Genomic DNA, 27660 nt, shown 5'->3' with positions numbered 1-27660 from the left:
TTTTTCGAATTTATGTATTTCAGCGTTATATAGAACTGGTTCTGTATCTAATATTACTGGAACAGGATGGGAACTGGTTCTGTATCTAATATTACTGGCACGGGATTGGACCGTCTATATTAGAACTGGTTCTGAATCTGAATTACTAGGACAGGATTGGATTGTCTGTATTAGAACTGGTTCTGAATCTGATATTACTGGAATGGGATTGGACCGTCTATATTAGAACTGCAGTTCTGAATCTGATATTACTGGAACGGGGTTGGACCGTCTATGTCAGAACTGGTTCTGAATCTGATATTACTGGAATGGGGTTGGACCGTCTATGTCAGAACTGGTTCTGAATCTGATATTACTGGAATGGGGTTGGACCGTCTATATTAGAACTGGTTCTGAATCTGATATTGCAGTACGGTAAGCACGTCAGCCTATCCTGTTCCAAGATAGAGATACGATTCCATTCTGAACAAACAAAAATTATAACTTAAAGGTGATTATACCCATTATATAAGAGTTTGCTTATTTTTACATCTTTGCAACCTCATGCTGTAGATAAATAAAAAAATATCATAAGTTTAAACAATCAGGTTGTAAAGATTAAAACTATTAAGGATACAGAATAACAAATGTACAGTATAAAAGTACAGGATAAAAATATCATAAGTTTAAACACTCAGGTTGTAAAGATTAAAACTATTAAGGATACAGAATAACAAATGTACAGTATAAAGGTACAGGATAAAAATATAAGAAAAAAATTTTGTGAATCAATTTGAAAATACAGTGTGATTTTTAAAGTTGATTTTTTAATTTGTGTTTAATTATTGGATGGAAAATCTGCAATATTGAATACGAAAACCTTCCAATTTCTTTCTAAATGTCTGACATTTGATAATTCCCGAAGCAACCAGGGCTAGACCCAAAAATACAGGTCTCCCTTAAACAGGTTAAACAGTGTAAAAATACGGCTCTTTTCTTACTAAAATAATTTTTTCAACATTTTTGATTATGGTTTTTTACCAGTTGTAATAACTTTGAAGGACCCTAGAAATGGTATATACGATTCCAGCTTATAAAATTTTAAATTTGTCCTCCATGTAATGTAAAAAAGTCCAATTGGTAAAATATCTGGTTTGAAGTTTGGAAGTTGTTTGAGAGCCTCCACAGCAGAGAAAGATTAAAAATACTGGAGATAATTAATTTCTTTATCAAATGTCATGTAATAACGAGTTAATAGATATTAAAGTTATCTTTTTTTTGCCTTGGCGAACATTTTAAAAATTTGACTTTCAAAAATCACCCAGTAGAAATTATCCTAATTTTTTAACTTATGATCACAATTAAACCAATTGAACTACTCAAAAATGTTCCTAACTGCCCGAATTTCCGAAATTCCAATTAAAATGTTTAGAATTGTGGATATTGAAATAAATGCTTAAAATGCTCTTTTTGTTAATCTGAAGATTATTTTAATCTTTGGTTTGTCTACAGACTACAGGATAGTGTCTAAGATTTAACACATCAGAATGGCGTATGCAGAATCTTGAACAGGAAATTGAAACGTTGCGCGCCATTTAATAATTAGAGAAATCCAGTAGGGATATCCAAAAGAGGAGAACAGAGCTGAAAACTTTAGAATGGGATATCCTTAATCGCGATTGGTTAACTAATCTGGAGATTAATAATAAGAGGAGAATAAGCAATATTTAATCTCGAGATTAAGAAAAAGAGTGGATCAAGCGTTAATCCCGATGTCAATCATTCAAAAGTTCCCAGCTCAGATCGGATTAAACAGAAATTAAAAGTGTCCACAGTAAATATTCAGATTTAACGATCATTATTTAAGGTTGTTTGTTTTCAAATAGGTTTACAGTCTCCTTTAAAATAGAACAACATACAACATCATATACAAGATTAAAAAATATAATTAATCCTTCCATAAACATGCAACTTAATATATAAATAGATGTTAAGTGTACAGTATAATAAGATGAAGGATTAAGCTGCAGTAAATATATGATATAACTAATGAACTAGTTGTATTAATTATGCAAGAAATAAGGAATAAACATGGCAGGGAATAATTATTTACTTTAATTTTACTTTATCAAGAGTTCCCAAGACAAATTTTGAAACACTGTGCTCTGGATGTTTTGCAGGAAAAATTGGTATAAGAAACCCGTGGTTAGGTAAAATTTCAATTTTCCGAATTTCTAAACACTATCTGAAGTACCCGGCGTTGTCCGTGGAATTTTAGAAAAACTTGAAAAAGAAAGTCGATTTTTTTTAGCCTATGTTACCCAAAGATACCCATTAGTTTCGTAAAAAAATATTCCTATTCAGTTAAGCCGTTTGGCCAGCTATAGCTAACATGAAAAATATATATATTAGCAAAGAGCTTTATTATGCCTAAAGTGCCCAGCGTTGCCCGTGAAATTTTTTTAATCAAATTTAAAACAAAAAAATTTGATTTAAAAAAAATTCTACTTTGTTTAGCCTATGTTATCCCCGGGGTACTCAAGGGTTCCCTAACAAAATTCTGCTCATTCGGTCCATCCGATTTGCCAGCTATAGCTTACAGATAGATATATAAATATATATTAAATGAAAAGACCAAATTTTTTCGCGAAAAATTAAAAGAGCGGCTCCTTATTTTACTTAATGGTCCCAAGTGAAGTGAAGTAACTATGGGGGAACCATGATGGTCTAAAGGCGGCAAAAAATACACTTTGTTATAAGTGTGACCTATAACAAAAAAAAATCTTTTCATACTTTTTTGCTTAATTAATTTGTTTAATTATAGACCAAAACGCCATTGTATTCAAATTGAAAAAAACCGAGATTAGATCTCGCCCTGGTTGTTTCAAGGTAGGTGTATCGAAAAGTTTTAAAACAAAAGCAAAAATATATGCTAGGTTACGGTTTAAAAGTTGATAAAATAATTACGAACAGACTTGTGTAATATTTCTACAATTTTCATGTTTTTATAAACTCATTTTATACAAGGAGAGAAGAAATAATGTTTATGTAAATTGAAGATTAACATAGAAATTAACCTAACAACTAAATACAACAAATATCCAAATAATTAAGCAATAAAATATCCAAACACAAACCAAACAATATTCAACAAACATACCAAACAATCAAACATTAAACACAAACCAAACAATATTCAACAAACATAACAAAAAAATCAAACATCTACACACAAACCAAACAATACTCAACAAACATACCAAACAACCCAACAATCAAACATCTAAACACAAACCATACAATACTCAACAAACATACCAAACAACCAAACAATCAAACATCTAAACACCAACCAAACAAAAAATCTACCAAACAATCAAACATCTTAACACAAACCAAACAACACTCAACAATCATACCAAACAACCAAACAATCCAGTAATAAAACATCTAAACACTAACTAAACAATAAAAAATAAAGTTCCTAACAACCAAACAACAAACAAAAAAATCTAGCAAGGATTTAATGCTTGGATATCGGAATAGTAAGTTAATATTTCTAATTAATCAATCAATCAATCAATCAATCAATCAATTAGTACCTGGATATGGTTTGAGTAGTGTACCTGGCAGATACAGAGTCATCTATAATATTGATGAAAATTTAAAAAAATAATCATTAAAGTACGAATGTTTTTAGTAACTCGGAAGCACGAATTAGATCTCCAACGACTTGAAAAGAACTAATCAGGATCTCAGCCCTTAGCCTTTGGCGGGTATGTGAAGTACTTATCCTTTATATTTTGCCAACAGAGGACTTACAGTCTACAAGGGGATACCAATCTTTGGAATGGTTCCTACTTCTGTTACCCTCACGTTTAAGAGACAACTTTGGAACTTTGACCTTTGTCATCAAAAGGACTTACTTTAGAATCTTATATTTACACTAATTTGTTTTTAAATAAACCTACTTTAATTTGATTTAAACCCGGTCTACTCTTAGTCTTATTCTTTTGACTTTGCTTGCAAGAAGACCTTTTTTTGCATGTTAAAACTTTGGCAATTAACCTTGACCGTAAATGGTGAACTATTGACAATTGAATGTTGACTGTTGACTGTTGATCGTTTACTGTTGACTTTGGACTATTGACCATTGACCATTATCAGTTGACCGTTGACCATTGACTGTTTGTTGTTGACCGTTAACCTTGACCGTCATTAGTGAACCATTGGTAATTGAATGTTGACCGTGGACATTCGACTGGTGACTGTTGATTGTTTACTGTTGACTGTGGACTATTGACCTTTGACCTTTGACCATTGACTGTTGACTGTTGACTAATGACATTTGGCTGTTGTTATACCTGAGACTAATGTCGTATATAATACCTGAGGTCCAACTGCGGGCCAATATCGCCCAAGTACAAATCCATTCACAATTATTATTCCTTTATGCCAACCTTAATAATTTAGAATTAAATACTTTTTAGGATAAAATGCATCTTTTAGTAGTATTTTCCGAAATTTGAAATATCAAAATAAAACTTAGTGTCGTTATTTTTGAAACCTTTATTTTTTGTTTTTCCAAAAAAGGGTTGTTAAGCCTTTTCTTTAGTTCTCAGTTCAGTTCACGATTAGAACGTTCCTAATTAGATATTCCTTGATTGGTAAAAAGATTGAATTGAATTATGAAGATTGGTAGGAGCTGATTGAACACTGATTGTTGGATAAAAAAGGTTTATCAGTCTTATGATACAATTTTTATATATTTCATTGTGACTTTGCCGCACTAATTGACGCTATTTTCACTATTATCACTATCTAATATCTATCTATCTATTTGTCTATCCATCTATCTATCCATCTATCTATCTATCCTTCTTGATCGATGATTCTTTAATGCAATTCTGGCATTTTAAAAAACCTTTTCTTTAAAGTTTAGCACTGATTAGTTTTCTCTTGTAAAATATATCGAAACTTGAGAATTTTAAGATGATGATTTCAATTTACCCTTTATTCATAGAGGCATGTAGATACACAACAGTATCCTTCATACCTTTTCCTGACAATCGGACGGAGAAATCCACATTTTCTGGCTATAAAATGGGGGTCGAAATATACAGGGAAACTGGAGTTTTAAAGGAGTGCACGCACAGTGTAAGTACCACGCAAATGACTTTATATCTTCACATATTTTCAGAAAATACGGAGTTACTGACTGTTGATTACTTATTCACATATAGAACATTATATATTATCAGAAAAAAAGATAATATATAATGTTCTATATGTGAATAAGTAATCAACAGTCAGTAACAAGCGTTTCTGCGGATATTATACTCCAGCTCATTCTGCAGTCAAAGGTTTAAACAGTACTGTAGTAAGTCGGACCTGCCACTTTACAAATGAAAGGTCACTTAAAACTACGTCTACAGTCCCTTTAAAGAGAATTTTCTCCTGACAGAAACATTAATTGAAATTGTATCGATTTATAGCTCAATTATAGACCGTTTTGTTTTTAGTGAACACTCCCTTCAAATTATTTCTTGGTTTGAATCTAAGCCTACTGTGTAATAAGATGTACCTGGCAATTCCACAAAGGTATCCAATGGTTCCTGGGATATGGAATTAGATTGGAGTTGAAACATTGCAGCCCAGACGCTCATCCTACCCTGAGAAGTGTTGAGATCTTGATCTTGAACCTGTCTCCGGGTCCCTCCATTCCTCAGGTTTTCAGAAATCAACTGAAAACGACAATAACTTTTCGTCTCGGATGGCATGGCTGGATTTTTATAAACAGTCAAAATATTCTTTTTAAAAATATCGACATCATATTCTAAGGAAAAACCCTCAATCTCAAAGCTTGCCGTGTGTCTCAACTTATCAAGTGCATAAATAGTTTATTCCTATATTATCATCTCATTTTAATGAAACTCCGGCTGAAACCATTGTAATCCTCTAGCTGCCAACTTTTTGATCCTGGGTTTGTAACAGTATGATCTAGATTGGCATGTTTATAATTCCCTGGCTGACAACTCTATGAACGGTGGTTGCAACTGTACGATCTAGACTGACAAATTTATTTTAAAATCCTGACTGATAACTTTGCAATTTCGACTGATAACTTTACAATCTTGACTGATAACTTTACTTGGTCGAGTGGACTAAGGCGTGAGATTTAAGCTCTCATAATCGTAATGACTGATACCTTTACAATCTTGAATAATAACTTTACAATCCTGATTGATAACTTTACAATCCTGACTGAAAACCTTACAATCCTGACTGATAACCTTACAATCCTGACTGATAACTTTGCAATCTTGACTGATATCTTTACAATCCTAACTAATAACTTTACAATCCAGACTGATAACTTTACAATCCTGACTGATATCTTACAGTCCTTACAAAGATAACTTTGCAATCTTGACTCATAACTTTACAATCCTGACTTATAACTTTACAATCCCAACTGATAACTTTACAAACCTGACTGATATCTTACAGTCCTTACTGAGATAACTTTACAATCTTGACTCATAACTTTACAATCCTGACTGATAACATTACAATCCTGACATAAATTTACAATCCTAACTGATAATTTTACAAACCTGACTGATGGTGTTACAGTCCTTATCAATAACTTTACAATCTTGACTGATAACTTTACAATCCTGACTGATATCTTTAAAGTCCTTATTGATAACTTTACAATCTTGACTGACAATTTTACAATTCTGACTGATAACTTTACAATACTGACTGTAGGGTTGTTAATCGTTTTTAATGATCGATTTTTTTCGTTTTCCTATCTTTTTTTGTTTCGTTTTCCGATCATTTAAAAAGCAATCGTTTTAAAAACTTTTTTAAAAAACGAAACAAAAATACGATAGGAAAACGAAAAAAAACGATCGTTTTTCAAAAAAATGAAAACGTTAACATCCCTAAATGACTGATAACTTTACAATCCCGCCTGACTGCTTTATTATCCCTGTGAAAAAATATGCTTCTATTTATATTTGTTGCCTAGTCTGTTAATTACTCCCTTGGTAAAATAAATAAAAAACAAGTTTTGCAAATCCCACTGTGAACTCTGGTTAGAGTAGAGGAAACATTTTATAATGGTAAATGATGCAACATGTTTTTATCAATTTATCATTAAATATACGTTGTTAATTTGGATCATATGGTGATACATTTATATACAGTTCCTGCTTGTCATGTTTCCTTACAACTCCTTTTATAGCTTATCTACGAGGGATGGCTCAGCTCCTATATAGCTTATCTACGAGGGATGGCTCAGCTCCTATATAGCTTATCTACGAGGGATGGCTCAGCTCCTATAACCCCCCCCTTTCCACCTCTGTGTAAGCCCCTGATTTTACCTTTTCCAAAGCTTGAACCGTTTTCTCTGTGAAGGTTAGTCCTAGAATAGTTAATAATAGTTTTATAATTAATTAGTTTAATTAAAAGTAGAAAATTAGAAAACTGAAATATATCATTTATTAACAATAGTCTTAGTATTAAAAGATATTGAACTCCATTTAGCTAATTTAGAACTTAGTATTTACAGTACAGACTTTAAACCAGCTAGAGCAAGTAGTACAGTACATATACAGACAATATTAGTTAACCGGGACGGTACACCAAATGAATCAGCCCCTTGCATAAATTCGGGGGAATTAACGGACTTTAAAATCGACATTTATTTCTCAGATACATCGGATAGAAATGAAAATAGTACCGACCCTTTATCCTGTACAGTGTACAGTGTACATAATTACCTGAAATCTTCCAATTTTTCAAAATTTTCCCGCCAAGTGTAACATTTCCGATAATTCCTTTTCTATCCCTCAGATCCGGCCCAAAACAGATTCGACCTTTACAAGGTATCATATAGTTCAACTAACAGTATTAATTTCAACCTCTATTCATAAAAACCGACCTCAGGCTAGTCAAAAATTGTTTAAACAAGGTATAGGATGAGAGAATCTAAGTAACATTAAAGTAAAATCCCAAGTAGTGAATGAATATTGGGTATGGTGTGAACTATATTGAATGTATATTGGGTCTGGTGTGAACTATATTGAGTCTGGTGTGAACTATATTGAATGTATATTGGGTCTGGTGTGAACTATAGTGAATGTATATTGGGTCTGGTGTGAACTATATTGAATGTATATTGGGTCTGGTGTGAACTATAGTGAATGTGTATTGTATTGCGCTAACGAGAAGCCCCTTTATACAATTGTTCAAAACAATACTACTGCTGTTTTAAAAACTTTCCAAGGATTAAAAACTTTTCTTTTTTACGGAAGCATTTAAGAGAGTTTTTTTTATCAAAGGCCAATCTTTAAAACAATTTTTACTTTTAATTTTTCAACGTTAAAGGGAGTGTTCGCGAAAAATGAAGGGGGGTGTAGGCTTTCTCGAAAAATATTCGATGGTGATTGCTACTAATTTTACTTCTATCTGTTACGTCTATTAGGAAAAAATTGTTAAATTCGATTCTCACTGAAGAACCTTGTGTCCTTACAAATTCAGAAAGTTGCACTATTCTACTCGGATTGTAAAAATCTATTTTATTCCAAACAAATCATTTAGATATTACAACCTTTAGTCATCGATTTTTTTCGACGCATTCGTATATAGTTAATACTTCATATTATGTTTTATTTGTTTTATATATTAAAAACTGCCACGTGTCTCTACTCTCTACCTAGAGAAAATATAAATTACGCCTATTTCCTTCGTTGCCTCTGCTGCATAAGCCCGTAATCTGTTCTTATAAAGAGAGTGTTCATCTAAAGAAAAAAGTTTTTATTTTTCGTCGATAAATAGATGTTCCTTAGGAACGAAGTATATGAGCCAGAAAGCTGAAAATAAAAGTCAAGTTCGTTAATCTGTCGCAATGCGTTAGAAAAACTTAAATTCTTGTAACTGAAAACTCAAAACACATTAAAAAAGATTGGAATTAAATCCTTTTTAAAAGTCCGAATTTAAAGAAATTGAGCCGCGGCTTAAATTCAAGGCTGCTCAAATAGTGTTGGTTCCACTTAAAATCGTATTGAATTTTTAAAGATTTTAAGGGATTTGAGACGCAGTTTAAATTCATAAAATTCGGACACTTTACACATTATATTTTCGATAGATTTGATCTTTTGTTAAATTTCATAAATATTTTAAAATGTAAGGTCTAGGTAATATAATCGTGAATTTTGTTTTAAAAAAAACTATGAGAAAAAAACTAGACAGAGAGTACTGAACATTCTGGCTCTGATGAATATCTTGTAGCGGTGAGATAGGATTAGCAGTGATCCTAAATGAAATACGGGAGCAGTCCCTGTAAAGGAAGGCAAAATATCTTAAGCTGGCTTAAATAATCAAATAGATTATTATTCTCGTTTATTCTTCTTAACGGGAATGAAGCAGTTTTTTTTTGCTTAACAAATCTTTGCAATTCCGAGATTGGGTTCTTGCATATTTTGAGTTTCTCACTTTATTCATGCCATTTTACTGAAAGAACGTTTTGTATAAAATATTTATGTTCTAATATATCTCAGCAACCATTAGAATAAAAAAACAGCGCTCTCTATCTCTCCAAATGGATTATCAATAAAATATAAACTCATATTCGATCAAAGAGATCTGAGGCCGAATTTAAAGAATTTGAGCGGCGGCTTAAATTTAAGCCGTGGCCAAATATAGTTAGTTTCACTTAAAATTGTATTCAATGTTTCAAGATTAAAGCCGGTGCTTAATTGAAACCGGTTTTTGGCGGATTTAAGACGCGGCTCAAATTCATTAAATTCGGACACTGGACATCTCTAAAAATTGGGCAACAACTCTCAAGATCGGGCCGACTTTGAAGTTTCGCCTGGCCTATGAGTTAGCTAGCTGAATTGAAACCGGTTATTGGGGGATTTGAGACACGGCTAAAATTCATTAAATTCGGACCCTGATGGTGTAAACCTTTAATATTATAATAAAAAAAGATTATTTGATCCAACAGATTTCATGGTTTAACCATGGATTGCAACGATATAGAGTTTAGAGTTTGTGGCAAAGGCTCAATTCCTTTAAAGAGAATTTCTTGACAAAACAACAGAAAAGGTATTTAGGATCCTTATATGTACTTTGTACTTTTCCAATTTCTTCAGTTTAAGTAAAAAATATCATAGTTTTGGTATGTTACTGCCATTTTTTGGCCTTGTTATATAGTATCATTGTGAGTAATTAATCCCTAGGACAGTTTCTGTCACATATTGTAGCCATTTCTGATTTTGATACACTACAAGATTTATGATTTATACAAACCAAGCCTTGAAACAACAGTTGACAATATGTAGCTCTTCGTTCATATTGTTGTTCTTGTCCTAATATCCATTTTTTCTTGTCAGTATTTTTGCATTGTCTTATCTAACTGTAAACCAGGCTATTTATTTAAACCAGGGAATAGAGTTTAAACTGGTGAAACCGAGATTAAATCGCTGACGTTCGACCTTTGAAACTAAGATCAACCCATGGAAACTGAGATTAAACCATAGGAGTAGGACTTTAACTTGAACTATTAAAACCGAAAGTAAACCGTTAAAACTAAGATTATACCACTGAAACTGAGATTAACCCGTTGAAACTAAGATTAAACAGTTGAAACCAACGAGCTTATAGTGTATAGAGTGCTAATCGTTAATCCTTTACTAATTGTATAGGCCATCAACTATACGTACTGCATATTTATTTATTATAAGGAGATTCTGGCCTAACCTATAGTATATCAATATTAGTAAACACTAAACTGTTGTAAGTGTACAGTACACCTAAATGAGCCCACAAGTATAGAACTATCATCCCCCCTGGTACTANACTGTGTATAAAAGAGAACGAATACATTGGTTCTCTACTAGTATACTATGTATTAGAGAGGACGAATACCTTGGTTCTCTACTAGTATACTGTGTATTAGAGAGGACGAATACCTTGGTTCTCTACTAGTATACTGTGTATTGGAGAAGACGAATACCTTGGTTCTCTACTAGTATACTGTGTATTAGAGAAGACGAATACCTTGGTTCTCTACTAGTATACTATGTATTAGAGAAGACGAGTACCTTGGTTCTCTACTAGTATACTGTGTAATAGAGAGGACGAATACCTTGGTTCTCTACTAGTATACTGTATATTAGAGAGGACGAATACCTTGGCTCTCTACTAGTAAACTATGTATTAGAGAGGATGAATACCTTGGTTCTCTACTAGTATACTGTGTATTAGATAGGATGAATACCTTGGTTCTCTACTAGTATACTATGTATTAGAGAGGACGAATACCTTGGTTCTCAACTAGTACTCGGATTAAATCTCCGTCCCTAGGTTGCAATGGTAAACTGAGTATATTCTCACCCCTGGATAAAACTCCGACAAACCTAAAAAAAAATTGCATTAGGATTTATCCGTCCTTCCACGAAAATTGAGTACACAATCTCTATCTTTTTGTGTCTCGCTGTCTATCTATGTATCTGAGCTGGCAACTTTGATTTTACGAAACTGATTAAATTCAAATCGGTTCAAATGAGCTAAACACAAATTCATTTATCTGATTGGTCAAACTTCCAAACTTTTCGCCAATCAGATCAACGAGAGTGCGCGAAAACTAAATCAAATCCTTATGAAATCTGCTTCCAAGTTTTTAAAACTTTTTCAAATGATTTTTTCCCTGGCTTCAGTGTTTGAGTAATTGGTGGGAGAATGAGCTGGCAGAGCAATGACTTGTATATTTTAAACTCCATTTTATCTTTCCAACAATTCCATATTTTAGATTCAGAACAGAACACTGCACTTAGGATTCCTTTTAAATGAACTGAAAATAGGGATTTTGTTGAAACTAAAATGAAGGGGGGGGGAAGGGGATATATCCCTTTCTCTTCCGAAGAAAATTTATCACACAAGTGCATTTTCCCCTTTACAGTTGAAACTTGAAATATTAAATATATAAAATAATTTTGGACCTGGATGAATACCTTGAGTTTATATAAACATAGGCTCTGTCTCTTATTCCAGGTATATTTAAACCAGCAGGATCGGAGAATAGACCAGAAACCTGAATATGTAGACTGTACAGTTTACAGGGATAAACATAAAAAAGATGACACTTTTTTTGGTCTTTAATCTTATATTCTTGGTTACCTGAATCTTTCAAGTGTAAATTGTTACATTTAAAGAGATTAACGAGGTTAAATAAGACTCATCCATTATAGGTAACATCATTTAGTACTAAAACCAAAGTAATAAACTCTAATATGTTTCATGAACTGTACAATTTACTCTATACTTGATTTTTATAAACTTTAATATGTACTCTATACTTGTGTTTCATAAACTTTAATATATACTCTATACTTGTGTTTCATAAACTTTAATACGTACTCTATACTTGATTTTTATAAACTTTAATATGTACTCCATACTTGTCTTTATAAACTTTAATATGTACTCTAAAATTGTGTTTCGTAAACTCTAATATGTACTCTATACTTGTGTTTCATAAACTTTAATATGTACTGTATAATTGTGTTTCATAAACTTTAATATGTACTCTATAGTTGTGTTTTATAAACTTTAATATGTACTCTATACTTGTGTTTCATAAACTTTAATATATACTCTATACTTGTGTTCCATAAACTTTAATATGTACTCTATAACCTGAGTTTCATAAAGTAGGAATCCATTGTTTTGTCGCAAATCCTCAAAGCTAAAAATAAACATTATTTAAGAAGATCTATAGCGTAATTTGACGATTTTACGTTAACTTTGTTGAAGGAATAAGTATAAGAGCGTATCAAAGATATCCCCCCTCCCTTTCTCCACCTCTAGTATTTGATATCAAAGGAGAAATTCTTTCTCTATGAATCCTTTTAAATTGCATACCTTACAGGGCTCTCGTGAACTCCGTACTTTCTAAACAAGTTGAATACAGGCCAGATATACCTAGAGTATAGAAACAGATAAAAGAATTTGAAATATGTCATTGAAGAAAAAAACTAAAAACTTTGCAAGGGGCCTCAGCTATTAAAATTTGGCCCTGGACTGAGTAAAATGCATATTGCTTAATAAATTAAGCATTATCCTATAAAAAACAAAACNGTTGAAAAACTTAAATCTTAAAATTACAATTCTAGTAAAACAAACATGGAAGAAAATGCATTATGTTTTTCATTTATCGGTTCTTATTCTGAAAAATACATATATCGAAATATTGATGGGTTTCTAAACAAAGGTCGGAATTCCTGTTTGTTTGTTTACAAAAAAAAATAGTTTTTTATCTGTCCTAATCCACAAAAATGTAAAAAACCTAGCCGCCTCTCTTTATCTCTATGACTATATCGATATATTTTTTTCAAATACGAACCAATCAATGGAAAACAATATGCTTTGTCACAGAAAATCTAAATAAACAAAATACAATTTCCTTCAATATGTGTTTTATTAAAACAGTAAATCATGCAATGTAAAAGATACTGTCAATGTAATTTAAAAGTATAGCTTCTACAGTGGTAGGCGATTATATCAATACAATGACGACGACTTTCTAATTCAATTTTGATTTAAATTAAGCTGTTAAACAGCATCGATACAAAAAAAAAACATAGAAGTTAAGAGAATTTATCAATTAAAACTTGTAAACTCGAAAAAAGCTTTAGTAAATCAAAGCTTTATTAAAAAAGTTGTCTTCATTGTAGTGATATAATCGCTTACCACCGTATGTAAAGAGGGGCAGACCTGATTCACAACAGTACCCTTATAACCTGTATCTGATCAATAATCTGGAAGCTTTGTTATTTTCTCTATTAGTTCTGAAGGAAGAAATGCGCAACTCACTTTTGTAGAGAAACCACACATAAAAATAATCATTAGAAACATAAACCTGGATATCTCATTCAATCTTGATTAGACAAAGCTTTCAAGGGTACCGTTGTCAATTTAACATTAATCTTTTAAAGAATTTTCTATCATTTGGTAAGCATGGAGAAATATTGGAAAAGACAATGATCTTTGAGATAAGATAAGATAAGATAAGATAAGATAAGATAGATAGGATAAGATAAATAATTTAAGATAAGATATAGTTTGTTGCTAAAAATACACAAACAAGTTATAATGTCACAGGCAACAAATCTGCAACTAATTTTATAATGTTTACTACATGTATGTATTTTAGCAATTAGGGGAGATGAGCTATTTGCTGTTTTGGGTATTATCCCCACCTAATTAATATTAAAACGTTTACAATATGATGAATACATAAGGTTATATAGCATAAATATGTGAAGTACACCTGCAGTATGGAAACAGTACAACAAAATGGCCGTTTTACAATTTTTTATAGTAAATTCCCCTCTAATATATATTCTATTCTCTATGGATGAATATTACTAGGTTTTGAAAGTTTACATTAAGTCAGGGATTACTAGTTAAATTTAGAGAGATCAAGGTGCAGCATTAAGATTTTAGTTTAAAGAAGAAACATGAGATTACCTCATAGGTATAGTTCCATAATCTCCTTTCTGGGATTCATTTCTGAAGGTTGGGGGAACAGGAGGGACGGATTGATAGCTCTGGATACGGGTTCGAATTCTCCAGAACTTCTCTCCGACATCTCCACTCTCGCTTAAAAATTTTAATTTTAATTTTTTCAGTTATTATTGAATAATACTTTACAGCAGAAATCATATGATGTTAAAAATGAGCAGTAAAGTAATAGTAAAGAAGAGCAGAGAAATAACCATATGTGATGGATGAGCAGTAAGAAATTAATTTAAAAAACGTGGTTTGTTAACAATGAGCAATTAGCAGCGTTGTATTAGTAAAGAACAGTATTAACTTAGCAACAAGTAGCTAGTTAGGACCTATGAATAGCGAAGTATTAGTTTAGAAGAACAGTATTATGTGAGCAATGAGCAATACATCGTGGTTAATGAACAGTGAAGTATTAGTTAAGAAGAGCAATGAACTGTAAACAATGAGTAATAAGCAGTGATGTATTAGTAAAGAACAATATTAACTTAGCAAGTATTAGTTTAAAAGAGCAGAATTCTGTGAGCAATGAGCAATACGAGGTGATTTATTAGCAGTGAAGTATTAGTTAAGAAAAGCAATGATCAATAAGCAGTGAAGAATTAGAAAGACACGCAGTGTTTTTTAAGCAAAGAGCAATAAACAGCGTTAACTTATCATTGTAAAATATGATGAATGAGCAATGAGTCCAAACCTGATTGGAGCATCGTAATCATAAGATGTTGGAGTTACAAGGAACGGGTCAGAGTTAGATCCGGCGCTCAGTCCAAAGGATGTACCTGGAGAAATCAGAACAAGGATTAAAAACAAGAAAAAGGTTTCAAATCCCAAGAAAAAGAGTTTCAAATCCCAACAAAAAGGTCTCAAATCTCATCAAATTTCAGAAAAGAATTCTCCCATTAATTTAAGTTTTAACTCCCCCGCAATCCACAAAATTGCAACAATAAACAAGTTTAAACACAGCACATTAGAAGATTAGAGCTGAGTAGAACTACAACCATTTTCAGGATAACAAAGAGAATATGAGAAACTGTTTAGTTTTTACATACATTAAAATGCAATTTGTGCAACATTAGGGTTAAAAGCTGATCTGTAAACAGGGGAGTCAGTATATTTTAGAGAAAGAAAATACACTCTTTCCACACAGTGAGAGCCAGAAAACTCTGGAAAAGGAAGACTACTTTTAGACCCCAGATATGACTTTAACATGTCCAATATTCATTTCTCTTTCTTTCTCTATCTTTCTATATATTTCTCTCTTGTTCTCTCGCTATTTTTCTCTCTCTATCTTTCTCCCTTTCTCTTTCTCTATTTATCTTTCTATCTCTATCATTCTTTCTCTATCGTTCTCTCTCTATCATTCTTTCTCTATATTTCTCTCTGTCTCTTTCTCTCTCTATCTTTCTCCCTTTATCTTTCTCTATTTATCTTTCTCTCTCTATCATTCTTCCTCTATATTTCTCTCTCTTTCTCTCTCTATCTCTTGCTATCTCTCTCTTTTTTTCTCTCTTTTACTCTCTGTATCTTTCTCTCTCTATCTTTCTCCCTCTATCTTTCTCTATTTATCTTTCTCTCTCTATCATTCTTCCTCTATATTTCTCTCTCTTTCTCTCTCTATCTCTTGCTATCTCTCTCTTTTTTTCTCTCTTTTACTCTCTGTATCTTTCTCTCTCTATCTTTCTCCCTCTATCTTTCTCTATTTATCTTTCTCTCTCTATATCATTCTTTCTCTATCGTTCTCTCTCTATCTTTCTCCCTTTATCTTTCTCTATTTATCTTTCTCTCTCTATCATTCTTTCTCAATATTTCTCTCTCTCTTTCTTTTTCTCTCTCTATCTCTTGCTATCTTTCTCTCTTTTTCTCTCTTTTACTTTCTGTATCTTTCTCTCTCTTTCACTCTCTATCTTTCTCTATATTTCTCTCTATCTTTCTCTCTCTATCATTCTTTCTCTATATTTCTCTATCTTTCTTTCTCTTTCTCTCTTTCTCTCTCTCTCTATATTTCTCTCTTTTTCTCTCTCTATCTTTCTTTCTCTTTCTCTTTCTATCTTTCTCTCTCTTAAAGATGGATTATTCTCAAAGTTTTAAAGTTCATTCATCCATTTCTTTTTATAACATTCTCAGATATTTGTGACTGCAGTTTAGTTTTATAATTCTGGTTTTAGAAAACTGTCTTTCAAGTAATTTCCTAAACTTTACTTCTAAAACATCTTTAAAACTTTTCTTGGTCAGTCTGTCAATTTATCTATCAGTTTATCAGGTTATAAGTTTATCTATCAGTTTATCAATCAGTCTATCAGTTTATCCATCAGTTTATTAGTATATTTGTGTAGTTTATTAGTTTATCTATAAGTTTATCAGGTTATAAGTTTATCTATCAGTTTATCAGTCTATCTATCAGTTTATTAGTATATCTATTAGTTTATTAGTTTGTCTATCAGTTTATTAGTTTATCTATCAGTTTATTAGTATATCTATTCGTCTATTAGTATATCTATTAGTCTATTAGTTTATCTATCAGTTTACTAGTTTTTCTATCAGTTTATTAGTATATCTATTAGTCTATTAGTTTATCTATCAGTTAACTAGTTTATCTATCAGTTTATTAGTATATATATCAGTTTATTGAGTTTATCTATTAGTTTATTAGTATATCTATTAGTTTATTAGTTTATCTATCATTTTATCAGTCTATCTAAGAGTTTATTAGTATATCCATTAGTTTATTAGTTTATCTACCAGTTTATTAGTATATCTATTAGTTTATTAGTTTATCTATCAGTTTATTAGTATATCTATCAGTTTATTAGTTTATCTACCAGTTTATTAGTATATCTATTAGTTTATTAGTTTATCTATCAGTTTATTAGTATATCAATTAGTTTATTAGCTTATCTATCAGTTTATTAGTATATCAATTAGTTTATTAGCTTATCTATCAGTTAATCTATCAGATTATTAATGTATCTCTCAAATTATCTATAAATTAATAATCTATCAGTTTATTAATGTATCTCTCAAATTATCTATAAATTAATAATCTATCAGTTTATTAATGTATCTCTCAAATTATCTATAAATTAATAATCTATCAGTTTACTATCTCTCAAATTATCTATAAATTAATAATCTATCAGTTTACTAATGTATCTCTCAAATATATATATATTAATAATATATCAGTTTATTAATGTATCTCTCAAATTATCTATAAATTAATAATCTATCAGTTTACTAATGTATCTCTCAAATATCTATAAATTAATGAGTTTATCTATTACCTCCGTGAAACATGTAGATGTTAACGTTAGCCTCAACCCGGAGCATTTCATCCAATGTTTTATCCACCTCGTCTGAACCAACCTTAGAGTGCTGAAACAAATTGTTAAAAATTATTTTTTTTAGCGCACGATATTATTGTCAAAAAAAGTCAGAGCTGGGAACTTATAAATGCGACAGAGTTCAGCTTCTTATCTAATAATCACCTTGACCGTAACTGAGACATTCAGATTTGATTGTCGTTAGACCAGAGAGTGAAACATTGTTATAGAATAACTCTTATCTTTAGTGAAGTTTAAAGAGAGAATTATGCAAATCCATCAGCAATGTTAAAACCAATTCTTAAATTCCCCCCACCCCCCCTGGGTTATAGCCTTATATTGAATATCAGTGTAAATAGTGGTCTATTAAAGATAAAGAAGAATATGTATCCTGCATATATATACTCCTTTTCCTGTAATTCAAGGGTAATCAAGGAGAAACGAAACCCATTCAGTATAAAATATATCTACGGAGAAATAAATATATCACTTTTTAACCGGAGATATTCATAAATTAGCTTTATTTCATTCTTCTCGTTTTTTATTCATATCCGTCCGCGCCATTTTTTCATCGTTTAAAGTGATTTCAAGCAATCCTTAACATTAAAAAATGAACGTTATATTAATCAATTTTCAAATGAAGAAAAAAATAAGGTTCACTATTTGGAGAGTTGGTTATGTTAACCAATCTGAATTTTCTTTCCAGTCTTTGCATACAAATCTGCGAGCCGATTTTTAATAAAGTTAAATTCTCGCCACCCTTAAAAAGTTGAACACAGGTTGATTCTTAAAGTTATAGTAAAATGCACGTCCTGAAATAAAATTTTCTACAATGTTTGACAGTTTTCACTTTACATCCCCCTTGCATGTTATCCAATTTCGTTTCCCCTGCATTTAATCTTTTCTCATCCCTTTTCTACGAAATATTTTAAATAAAAAGAATACAGTCTATATTCAGATATTCCCTGATTCCGACATGATAGAAACAGAGAGAGAGAGAAAGAGAGTTTTGTATGATTACAATCAAATCAACATCTCAAGAGTGTCCCGGAGAATATGATGTTTGAGAATAATTTAAAGGGACTGTAAACGTAATTTCAAGTGACCATAGTTACAGATTTACAACGCCGCCTTTTAAATCTAAAATAACGATATCTTTTATATTGTAACTTAAATAGAGGGTTAAAGGCTATTGTTGTGAATCAGACATGCCACGTCCATGTTTTCTTTGTTTCAAGTCAATTCATCATATTAAATGGGACACCCCACCCTGTATCTACATCTGTATGTGTATTTTATCATATTTTGACAAGTCAGGTAGTTCCACCAGAAATAAACCGGTTTTCTTATTTTTATATAGAAGACCGTTTTTATTAAAAATACTGTACAGAAACTTTGGACAGAAATGATGGTTTTAAAGATCGAATAATAATAATTTTATTTGATGATTATAAACTTTATACCTTTTATTTTTTACAACTTTTTATAGTATAGAAGGGAATGATTTATTTGTTGTACAAGTGTACCAAGGTTATAATGCAAGGAAAGTTAATTGCAGTTGCAGTATACGCTGCGTACATATTGAAACCAGTTGAAACCTTAAAAAAATATTATAAATTAGGAAATAGTCAATAGTTATTTTCAATATTTTGTCAAGAAAAAAATGACTGTCTCTATTATTTCCTAGCAGAAAATTGTATTTTTTTTTATTTCGCGGATTTAGAATTTAAAAATTGTACCGACCCAAATCAACTCTTGAGCCTTGGAAGCATTAGCTCATTTACTGGTCGTGCTGGGTCAAAATACTAGGTGTGAACGGTACGGTATAGTACAAGGTTATATTGAGCCTGTCTGAACATGTACGGTCAATTAAAGGAATTGAGTTATTGCCACAAACTCAAGATTTCTAATCCCTCTATTTTTGCAACCTAAAAGCAGGGGGCGGAAACGTCATGTGTGTGTGTCTGTACCAGAAGAGTGTGTGTTAGTTTAAAGTACCAAAGGTGTGTACTGTAGGATTATAGAGTACATACGAATCTCGATATTTGTACAGTCTAGGAGAGTACATTTGTTTATTGTTAATTGTTTACTTAGAAATAAGTTTAATATACATGTAGCATATTATTTATATACAAGTAACTAAATTGATGGTAAATACTTCAGTCCCTTGGACCGGTTTCTTGTACCATTGTACTAAATGAATTGAATTGATGTGTGAAAAATATTGTTACCATAAAAAAGTGGTATGAAATAAAGGAAATCTAAAGGAAACTGATGTGAGTAAATCTACAGAGTAAAAAAAATGCATTTACAAGTAAAAAAAAAAAAAAAATGATGCTAATGGATCATGGAAAGCCGGAGCATTCTGACGGACTCTCCACCTTTCATTCGCCTCGTACGACGAGTTAATCTTCCGTCTTCGGATTTCTCCACTTTGGCAACTTATCATCCGCCCCACTTTCTGTCCGACCTATAGCTATATACAAAAGAGCTAATACTTAGTCCTTTTTATAGGCCGAACTACTTGCAATCCGAGCTTGCCTCGGATCCGGGCCATATGAGGACTGAAGGGGTTACATCAATGGAACTATCCAATCTGAGTTTAGCTCCGGGTACATATGAGAACCATGATGGGGTTACATCAATTGAACTATCCCTATTCCAAGCTATTGAGCTCACACCGGTTACAATATGTATGTTTATAACTGTTCAATTATTACAGACAATACACATGGTTCAAACAAAAAGATATCAAACAGTTAAAAACATGCTTTTAGAATTAAAATTTCAAATCAAATTCAAATTTTATTGTCGTTTTTAGTTCAAGCAAGCATGGGAAGTGCTGAAGAAAGTAGGATTCTATTTTTGAAAAGATTAAATTTTTTCCCAGATTAAGTTTGTAAGGAAGGTGTGAGATCATTATACGCGGGTTTACTTTGTATTTTCTGTTGAGCTCGAAAAAAGACCATTTTTCAATTTTTTCATGTTCACGTCAAAATCCTTTTAAACCTTTACCTAAACTCAACCATGCAGAGTAATCTGTAGTTCTGGGATACAAGTAAACTAGGTTACAAATATACCAGGATACCAGGATACCAGGATACTAGGATACCAGGATACCAGGATACTAGGATACCAGGATACCAGGATACCAGGATATGTACCAGGATACTAGGATACCAGGATACCAGGATACTAGGATACCAGGATACCAGGATACCAGGATATGTACCAGGATATCAGGATACCAGGATATGTACCAGGATACCAGGATACCAGGATATGTACCAGGATACCAGGATATGTACCAGGATACCAGGATACCAGGATACTAGGATACCGGGATACCAGGATACTAGGATACCAGGATACCAGGATACCAGGAAACCAGAATCCCATGATACCAGGATACCAGGATATGTACTAGGATACCAGGATACCAGGATATGTACTAGGATACCAGGATACCAAGATACCAAGATACCAGGATATGTACCAGGATACCAGGATACCAAGATACCAGTATACCAGGATACTAGGATACCAAGAAACAAAGAAAGCAAAACGTGATACCAGAAGAAACAAAATAATGACAACCCTAGATGAAACAAAGTTACTTTAAACTATAAACCCTCCAGGGTGCTCATTAAACATATAGGACTACTGTTGCCATTTTATCTTTATAATTATAGACATGGGTTCAAATATCAGGATAATTCTACTAATAAACTAGACACCTTCACAATAAATATATTTGTGTTTTCAGATGGTTTAATTAGATTTAACAATACAACATCTGGGTTCCAGTTGTTGACAACGGTTTATTAACACAGTGGGGCTCATAAAACTATTAATACATTGGGACTCATAAAACTATGGAATAAGAAGAAGACTGTTAGCTTCAAGTAATGATTTTAATTAGTTCAATGAATGAGAAAACAACAAAGCTGGGTTTAAAAACTGGTATTTTATAAAATATGAATTAAATTTATAAGATAATTTTTGAATGAAATACCTGGTGACCCCAGTGATCCAACCAACCAGGATAAAACTCAGAATTAACTAGAAAAAGAACGTTAGTTCTTGTCAAAAACTCTGATTTTTCGATCCCTATACCTTTCCGACCCGATTTCGTAGACCTTTGATATATATATATCAGTTCTAATACAGTCTTAATTTAATATATAACAGGTTTACACAATTAGGTTGAAGGTTTGATACTGACTAGAAAATTTGAGTTTGTGGCATATCTCAGGTTTCTTTTAAGATTGGTATACTTTTTTTTGCTTATATCTTTGAGTATTTGGAAAGTGGAAACATTTAAAGAACCAGTGGCCGAATTTAAAGAATTTGAGCAGCGGTTTAAATTTAAGCCGCGGTTTAAATATGGTTGGTTCCACTTAAAATTGTATCAAATGTTTCAAGATTTAAGCCGGCCCTTGATTTAAACCGGGTTTTGGCGGATTTAAACCGCGGCTCAAATTCTTTAAATTCCATCTCTGATCTAATAAACAATACATGTTTAAACATTAAATCTATTCAGTTTTCCAAATATTTATCAATTTCTTAACTTGATTGGTTTTTAAAGCTTCCATCTGTAATTGATCCCGGAGTTTAAACTTGAATCAAGTCCAGATCAAAATAATAATCCAGGCTTTTAATTCAGCTCATGTTATGAAATAAACTCTAATTTTTACCTAGTGGTCCTCTGGGTTCGATAGTTCTCTGAACATGGAATGCCTGAGTTACGTTTGCTCCAGGTCCAAAATCTACTGTAGCGTACACTTGGTCAATCTTCCCGCATTTTACTGGAAAATAAATATGAACATTTTAAAAAATGTCTACATTGATTAATTATCAATACTCAATGGTTAGAGAATATTTGCCCACCCTCTCCCTTTTAATCAAATAAGTTCTCTGCTTTAGTTAAACTCATGTTTTTCAAGAAATAGTATATCACTATGCGTTTGAAGAATTTACACATTTTAATTTTGATTTCAGATTCAATAGAAGATAAGAAAGAATAGAATTGAGTCTTTGCCACAAACTAAAAATTTCTAATCTCTCTATCTTTGCAACCTGATTATGTAAACATTTTTTATTACAAACTTAGATTATTTGATAAGACATAATTCATTGTTTGAAATATCCAAGGTTTATGACATTGGATTGCAAAGATGAAGGACGTAGAAAATCAGAGTTTGTGACAAAGACTAAGTTCCTTACTCTATTTTTCCTTTTTTTACCAAGATCTAGACTGTTTCCATCTGTGGTAAAGAGAACCACATCATCTCCAACTAGACCTCGGGTTAGATCTCTCAAGTTCTCCAGGTACTCCTTTTCACAGAATCCAGTTTGTGCTCCGTATGATCCGTACTCATTCTCTACCTAGAGATAGAAAACAAGGTTGGATCAGGAAAACTAATATTTAGAACTGATAATATCTGAATGATTAGTTATAAAGGAAGTGAGTTTTTTCACAAACTCGCATTTTCTAATACCTCTATCTTTTCAACCCAATTTCGTAGACGTTATATATTTCAAACTATGAATTCTGTTAGATCAAATAGCCTAAGTTTGAAATATCAAGGGTTTCCGCCATCAGGTTGCCAAAATATAAGGATTAGAAAATTTGAGTTTGTGGCAGAAACTCAATTCCTTTGTTTAACTTATTTACGGTTTGGGTGAAATAATGTAACTCCGTCAATCTTTATGAGTTCTACTGTTTATAAGGTTTCCTCCTTTGATACAAGTGAAATTAGTAGCGATAAAAACCGAATTCACTTCGGGATCAGCCAATACCCCCCTTCATTTTTCGCGAACACACCCTTTCATGTCGCCGTTTTTTTTTTTTTTTTACCAAATAATACCAATTAATATAGTTTCCTGAACCCTGAAAGTACCTGGATCATTATGATCGGTCCTCCATTCTTATAAAGATACTTATTTATCTTCTTGAAAAGGATTTTATACCAGGCTTCGACAGGTTTCATGAATCCTGGATCATTCGTTCTAAACTCAACTCAAACATTTAACTATTCACCCGGAAGGAATAAAAGAAAATGGCGGAGAGAGAATGATGAAAGAAAACCTACTAATTTGATTTTAAACTTTTTCCATCTAAACTTGGGCCCTGAGAGCCAGGTCTGAAGGTGTTAGAGGTTCCTGAGATTTATATTTTTATTCTTCAGAATCCAGGAGGGTAATCCACCCAGATCACGCTCCGCGTCAATATAGGGACCAGGACGTAGGATCACATCTAGAAATTATAATAATAATAATAATAATAATAATAATCACAAGTTAAAAATATCTACAGATCTTAGATATTTTTGTTTTGGATACTCGTAATCCCGATTACTTGATCTCGATATCCACTGCGGATACGTTTAGTTTGAGGATAAATGCTTAATCGCTTTCTTAGTTAATTCTCTATGGTACAAATAAGATGCGGGATTTTGAATAAAAGTTAAATTAATCTGCCGATGAACCTGACAAGATTGATCTCGATATCCGCAATACAAGAGTTCCTAGCTCTGGTTTGAGTATACCTAATCCTGTATCTGCTGCAGCTTGAAGGAACTCCTCTATATCCAGGTTATCCTTGAATATAGTCTCCTCCGGGTTGGGTTGATGAGAGGACCACTCCACGTAGGTCTGAACACACGTTAAACCTGCTACGCGCATCTTCTCCAACCTATGAGCACTAGATCATTCTAGTTCTTAAATATAAAAGTTATTTTCTTAATCCATTAGTTTTTTCAGATATCTTGGATTGATAGTTAAACAGTTTTTTTTTTGGAAGCTAATTCAATTCTTCCAAAAAATGTTATACACGTTCCGGAAGGAATCTCTCAAAGTGACTAAACCAAAAACGTGGAATCCATATTATTCCAAATATACTTTTTCACAAAGGATTAATTTTATATTCATTGCCTTTGATTTTAGATAGTTTGATAGCAAATTTCCAAGTCTACATTGCCTTATGATAATAATTTTTAAGAAAATATACAAAGGCTTTGAAATCAGTCCTCTACTTGAAAAAGAAAAAGGTCTGTAATATTGGGTTGCAAAGATTTAGGGATTAAAAAATCAGAGTTTAGTGCAAGAACTTAGTTCCTTTGTCTAACCTTTCTCTCCAGTACTGTCTCGGAACCCTGAAGTAATGCATGGACCCTGATATATAACGGTAAGGTTCTCCATCCTAAATAAAGGTTTTAAAAACATTTATTAAAAGGTTTCTTCTCAACCCTCTTCCTTATCTCAGCACTATTTCTTTCAACCAGAGAGCTTCAAGATCCATGATCCAATCAGAAATAAGTGGAAAACAACAAAAATTGTGGAAACCTGGAGGATTTTCAAAATAAACTAGGCAACTTCTATTTCAACTTTTAATTGTTGCTTCTTCTTTCAGCATTTGCTCTTCGATGAAAACATAATGAAAAGCTTTGCGGATTAAAAATTTTGTTTTCGTGGATTTTCAAAATTTTATGAAAATCAAAAATTTTTGGAGACAACTTTTTGTTCTTCTGGGCAGCCATAAACCTTCCTTGGGGTAATGAGAGGTCCCACAAAAAATGTTCATCAGTTTTGACGTTTATTGGATACAAACAAACAGACACCCAGACAAGCAAAGTATAGATATTGTGGGAGAATTAATGTACATAGAACCAAACCACGGGAAAGGAACTCTAGCAGAGTTTTGGAAGGTCTACAGCAGTAGATTACAAAGATATAAGGATTAGAAAATTAGAGTTTAAAGTGAGTAATTAATCTAAAATTAAGGAAAATAGATAAAAATTATGTTAAATGTTTTAAAAGCAATTAAATTTTTTTAGAATAATAGGAGAACTGAACAAAGATAAATCAAATTATTCGCATAGACGTTATTGGAGTAATTTGTACATTTTTTCACCAATAAAACCAGAGAAACAAGAATGAAAAGGGATCCTTCAACTTCAGACGTGTTATCAAGTAACTCTACATTTATGGAGTGCTATGTACGATTCACAATGGTACTTATAAGAACTTTGTATGACTAAGAAAACATTTTGATTATCTAAAATTACGGATTGAGCCAATTGTAATTAAATCTTTTCGGCCGAAAAAATCTTCCAATTTTTTTCAGATAAAGGTTCTTCGAGGACACGTCTCTTTAAATGGAAGGTTCCTCGAAATTTCAAAGACAGTCCCTTTAAAGGAACAATTGGAAAATGTGAGTTTAGGTTTGAAAAGAACTTATTTGAATACGGTTGTGTGTAAAATAAATTACTATGTATGCTCAACCTACAGTAGAAAGATAAGGATGATGAAAGTTATTTCTACTTTATCTTCATATCTTTTCAAACCAATCTAATCCTTCTTCTCCTACTCCAATCCTCTCATCCTTTCTCAATCCATATATGCAGTCAAACCTGTAAACCTTTCCTTATCCATATCTTTTAATTATAATTTGATCAATTATTTCCACTTTATTTCTATATTGCTCTTATTAATCCATTTTTAAGCCTCCATCATTTCTTAATCAAAATCTTTTGATCCTTCCTCGTCCTCTTACCATACCAACCTACTTTATTCTATAATCATTCCTTCATATACTTCATCCTTTCATGGTCAAACCTTTCATATACTTCATCCTTTCATGGTCAAACCTTTCCTATACCAACCTACTTTATTCTATAATCATTCCTTCATATACTTCATCCTTTCATGGTCAAACATTTCCTATACTTCACCCTTTCTTTGTTTAAAACTTCACTTTGTTAAAACCTTTCCTCGTTCAAACCTTTCCTATACTTCCTCCTTTCCTGATCAAATCTTTCCTATACTTCACCCTTTCTTTGTTTAAAACTTCACTTTGTTAAAACCTTTCCTCGTTCAAACCTTTCCTATACTTCCTCCTTTCTTGACCAAACCTTTCTTATACTTCTTCCTTTTCTTTACTTCCTCCTTTCCTGATCAAATCTTTCCTATTCTTTATTTTTTCCTTGGTCAAACCTTTCCTATACTTCCTCCTTTCCTGATCAAACCTTTCCTATACTTCCTCCTTTCCTGATCAAACCTTTCCTATTCTTCATTCTTTCCTTGTTCAAACCTTTTCTATACTTCCTCCTTTTCTGGCCAAACCTTTCCTATACTTCTTCCTTTCCTATTCTTCCACATTTCCTCATCAAATCTTTCCTTTTCTTCATTCTTTCCTTGTTCAAACCTTGCCTTGCTCGAACCTTTCCTATATTTCATTCTTTCCTTGTTCAAACATTTCCTTGCTCGAACCTTTCCTATCCTTCATCCTTTCCCTGTTAAAACCTTTCCTATCCTTTACCCTTTCATTGTTAAATCCTTTCCTATCCTTTATCATTTCCGCTTGTGCAAACCTTTCCTATCCTTCATTATTTCCTTGTTCAAACCTTTTCTATCCTTAATCTTTTTCCTGTTTAAACCTTTCTTATTTGTCATGCTTTCCTTTATCTTTGCATTTGTCTAAATTACCATGATCATATCTGACTAAACATTTTTAACTCCGGGACTACATTTACCTTAATGAATGTATTTTTTCTGAAGGATATGGAAAATGTTCTTTTGTTAGCTGAACCCGGAGCTGTGTTCAGATCTGAACCCGGAGCTAAATCTAGAATTGAACCCAGAGCAAGGTTCGTCACCATTAGAAGTATTAGGATATTTGTGGGAAACATTTCTTTCTATCAGAGTTGACACTTCTAGACTGATGATCCGAGAATACATATAAACATTTCTCCTCCTACCCTATACTATACTAGAC

At 32.2% G+C, this 27660-nt stretch overlaps 1 protein-coding gene across 5 annotated transcripts; it reads right to left on the bottom strand.

Annotated features, from left to right (window-relative positions):
• LOC111711760 (beta-galactosidase) lies at positions 1-27660 on the bottom strand. 5 transcript variants are annotated; one of them, XM_023486185.1, is made up of 22 exons: positions 27419-27659; positions 25013-25086; positions 24434-24579; positions 24048-24141; positions 23786-23894; positions 23129-23270; positions 22580-22690; positions 21898-21944; positions 17844-17934; positions 15257-15341; positions 14524-14655; positions 12916-12975; positions 12691-12739; positions 11994-12085; positions 11317-11411; positions 7770-7865; positions 7371-7411; positions 5564-5723; positions 4369-4439; positions 3582-3624; positions 380-462; positions 1-327 (listed from the first exon to the last, which is right to left on the bottom strand). In XM_023486185.1, the coding sequence occupies exons 1-22, from the start codon at positions 27572-27574 to the stop codon at positions 301-303; spliced, it is 2004 nt and encodes a 667-aa protein (XP_023341953.1). In that variant the 5' UTR covers positions 27575-27659; the 3' UTR covers positions 1-300. The 5 variants fall into 5 exon arrangements, with proteins under 5 accessions (XP_023341953.1, XP_023341955.1, XP_023341956.1 ...); XM_023486187.1 differs by having other exon boundaries at positions 1-462; positions 11389-11411; positions 27419-27660; XM_023486188.1 differs by having other exon boundaries at positions 1-462; positions 11389-11411; positions 12006-12085; positions 27419-27660.

This window comes from Eurytemora carolleeae, unplaced genomic scaffold (genome assembly GCF_000591075.1).
Source record: "Eurytemora carolleeae unplaced genomic scaffold, Eaff_2.0 scaffold970, whole genome shotgun sequence".
Classification (NCBI taxonomy): Eukaryota; Metazoa; Arthropoda; class Copepoda; order Calanoida; family Temoridae; genus Eurytemora; species Eurytemora carolleeae.
Note: the sequence above shows the minus strand (reverse complement) of the source record. Positions and strands in the feature narration are given on the sequence as shown.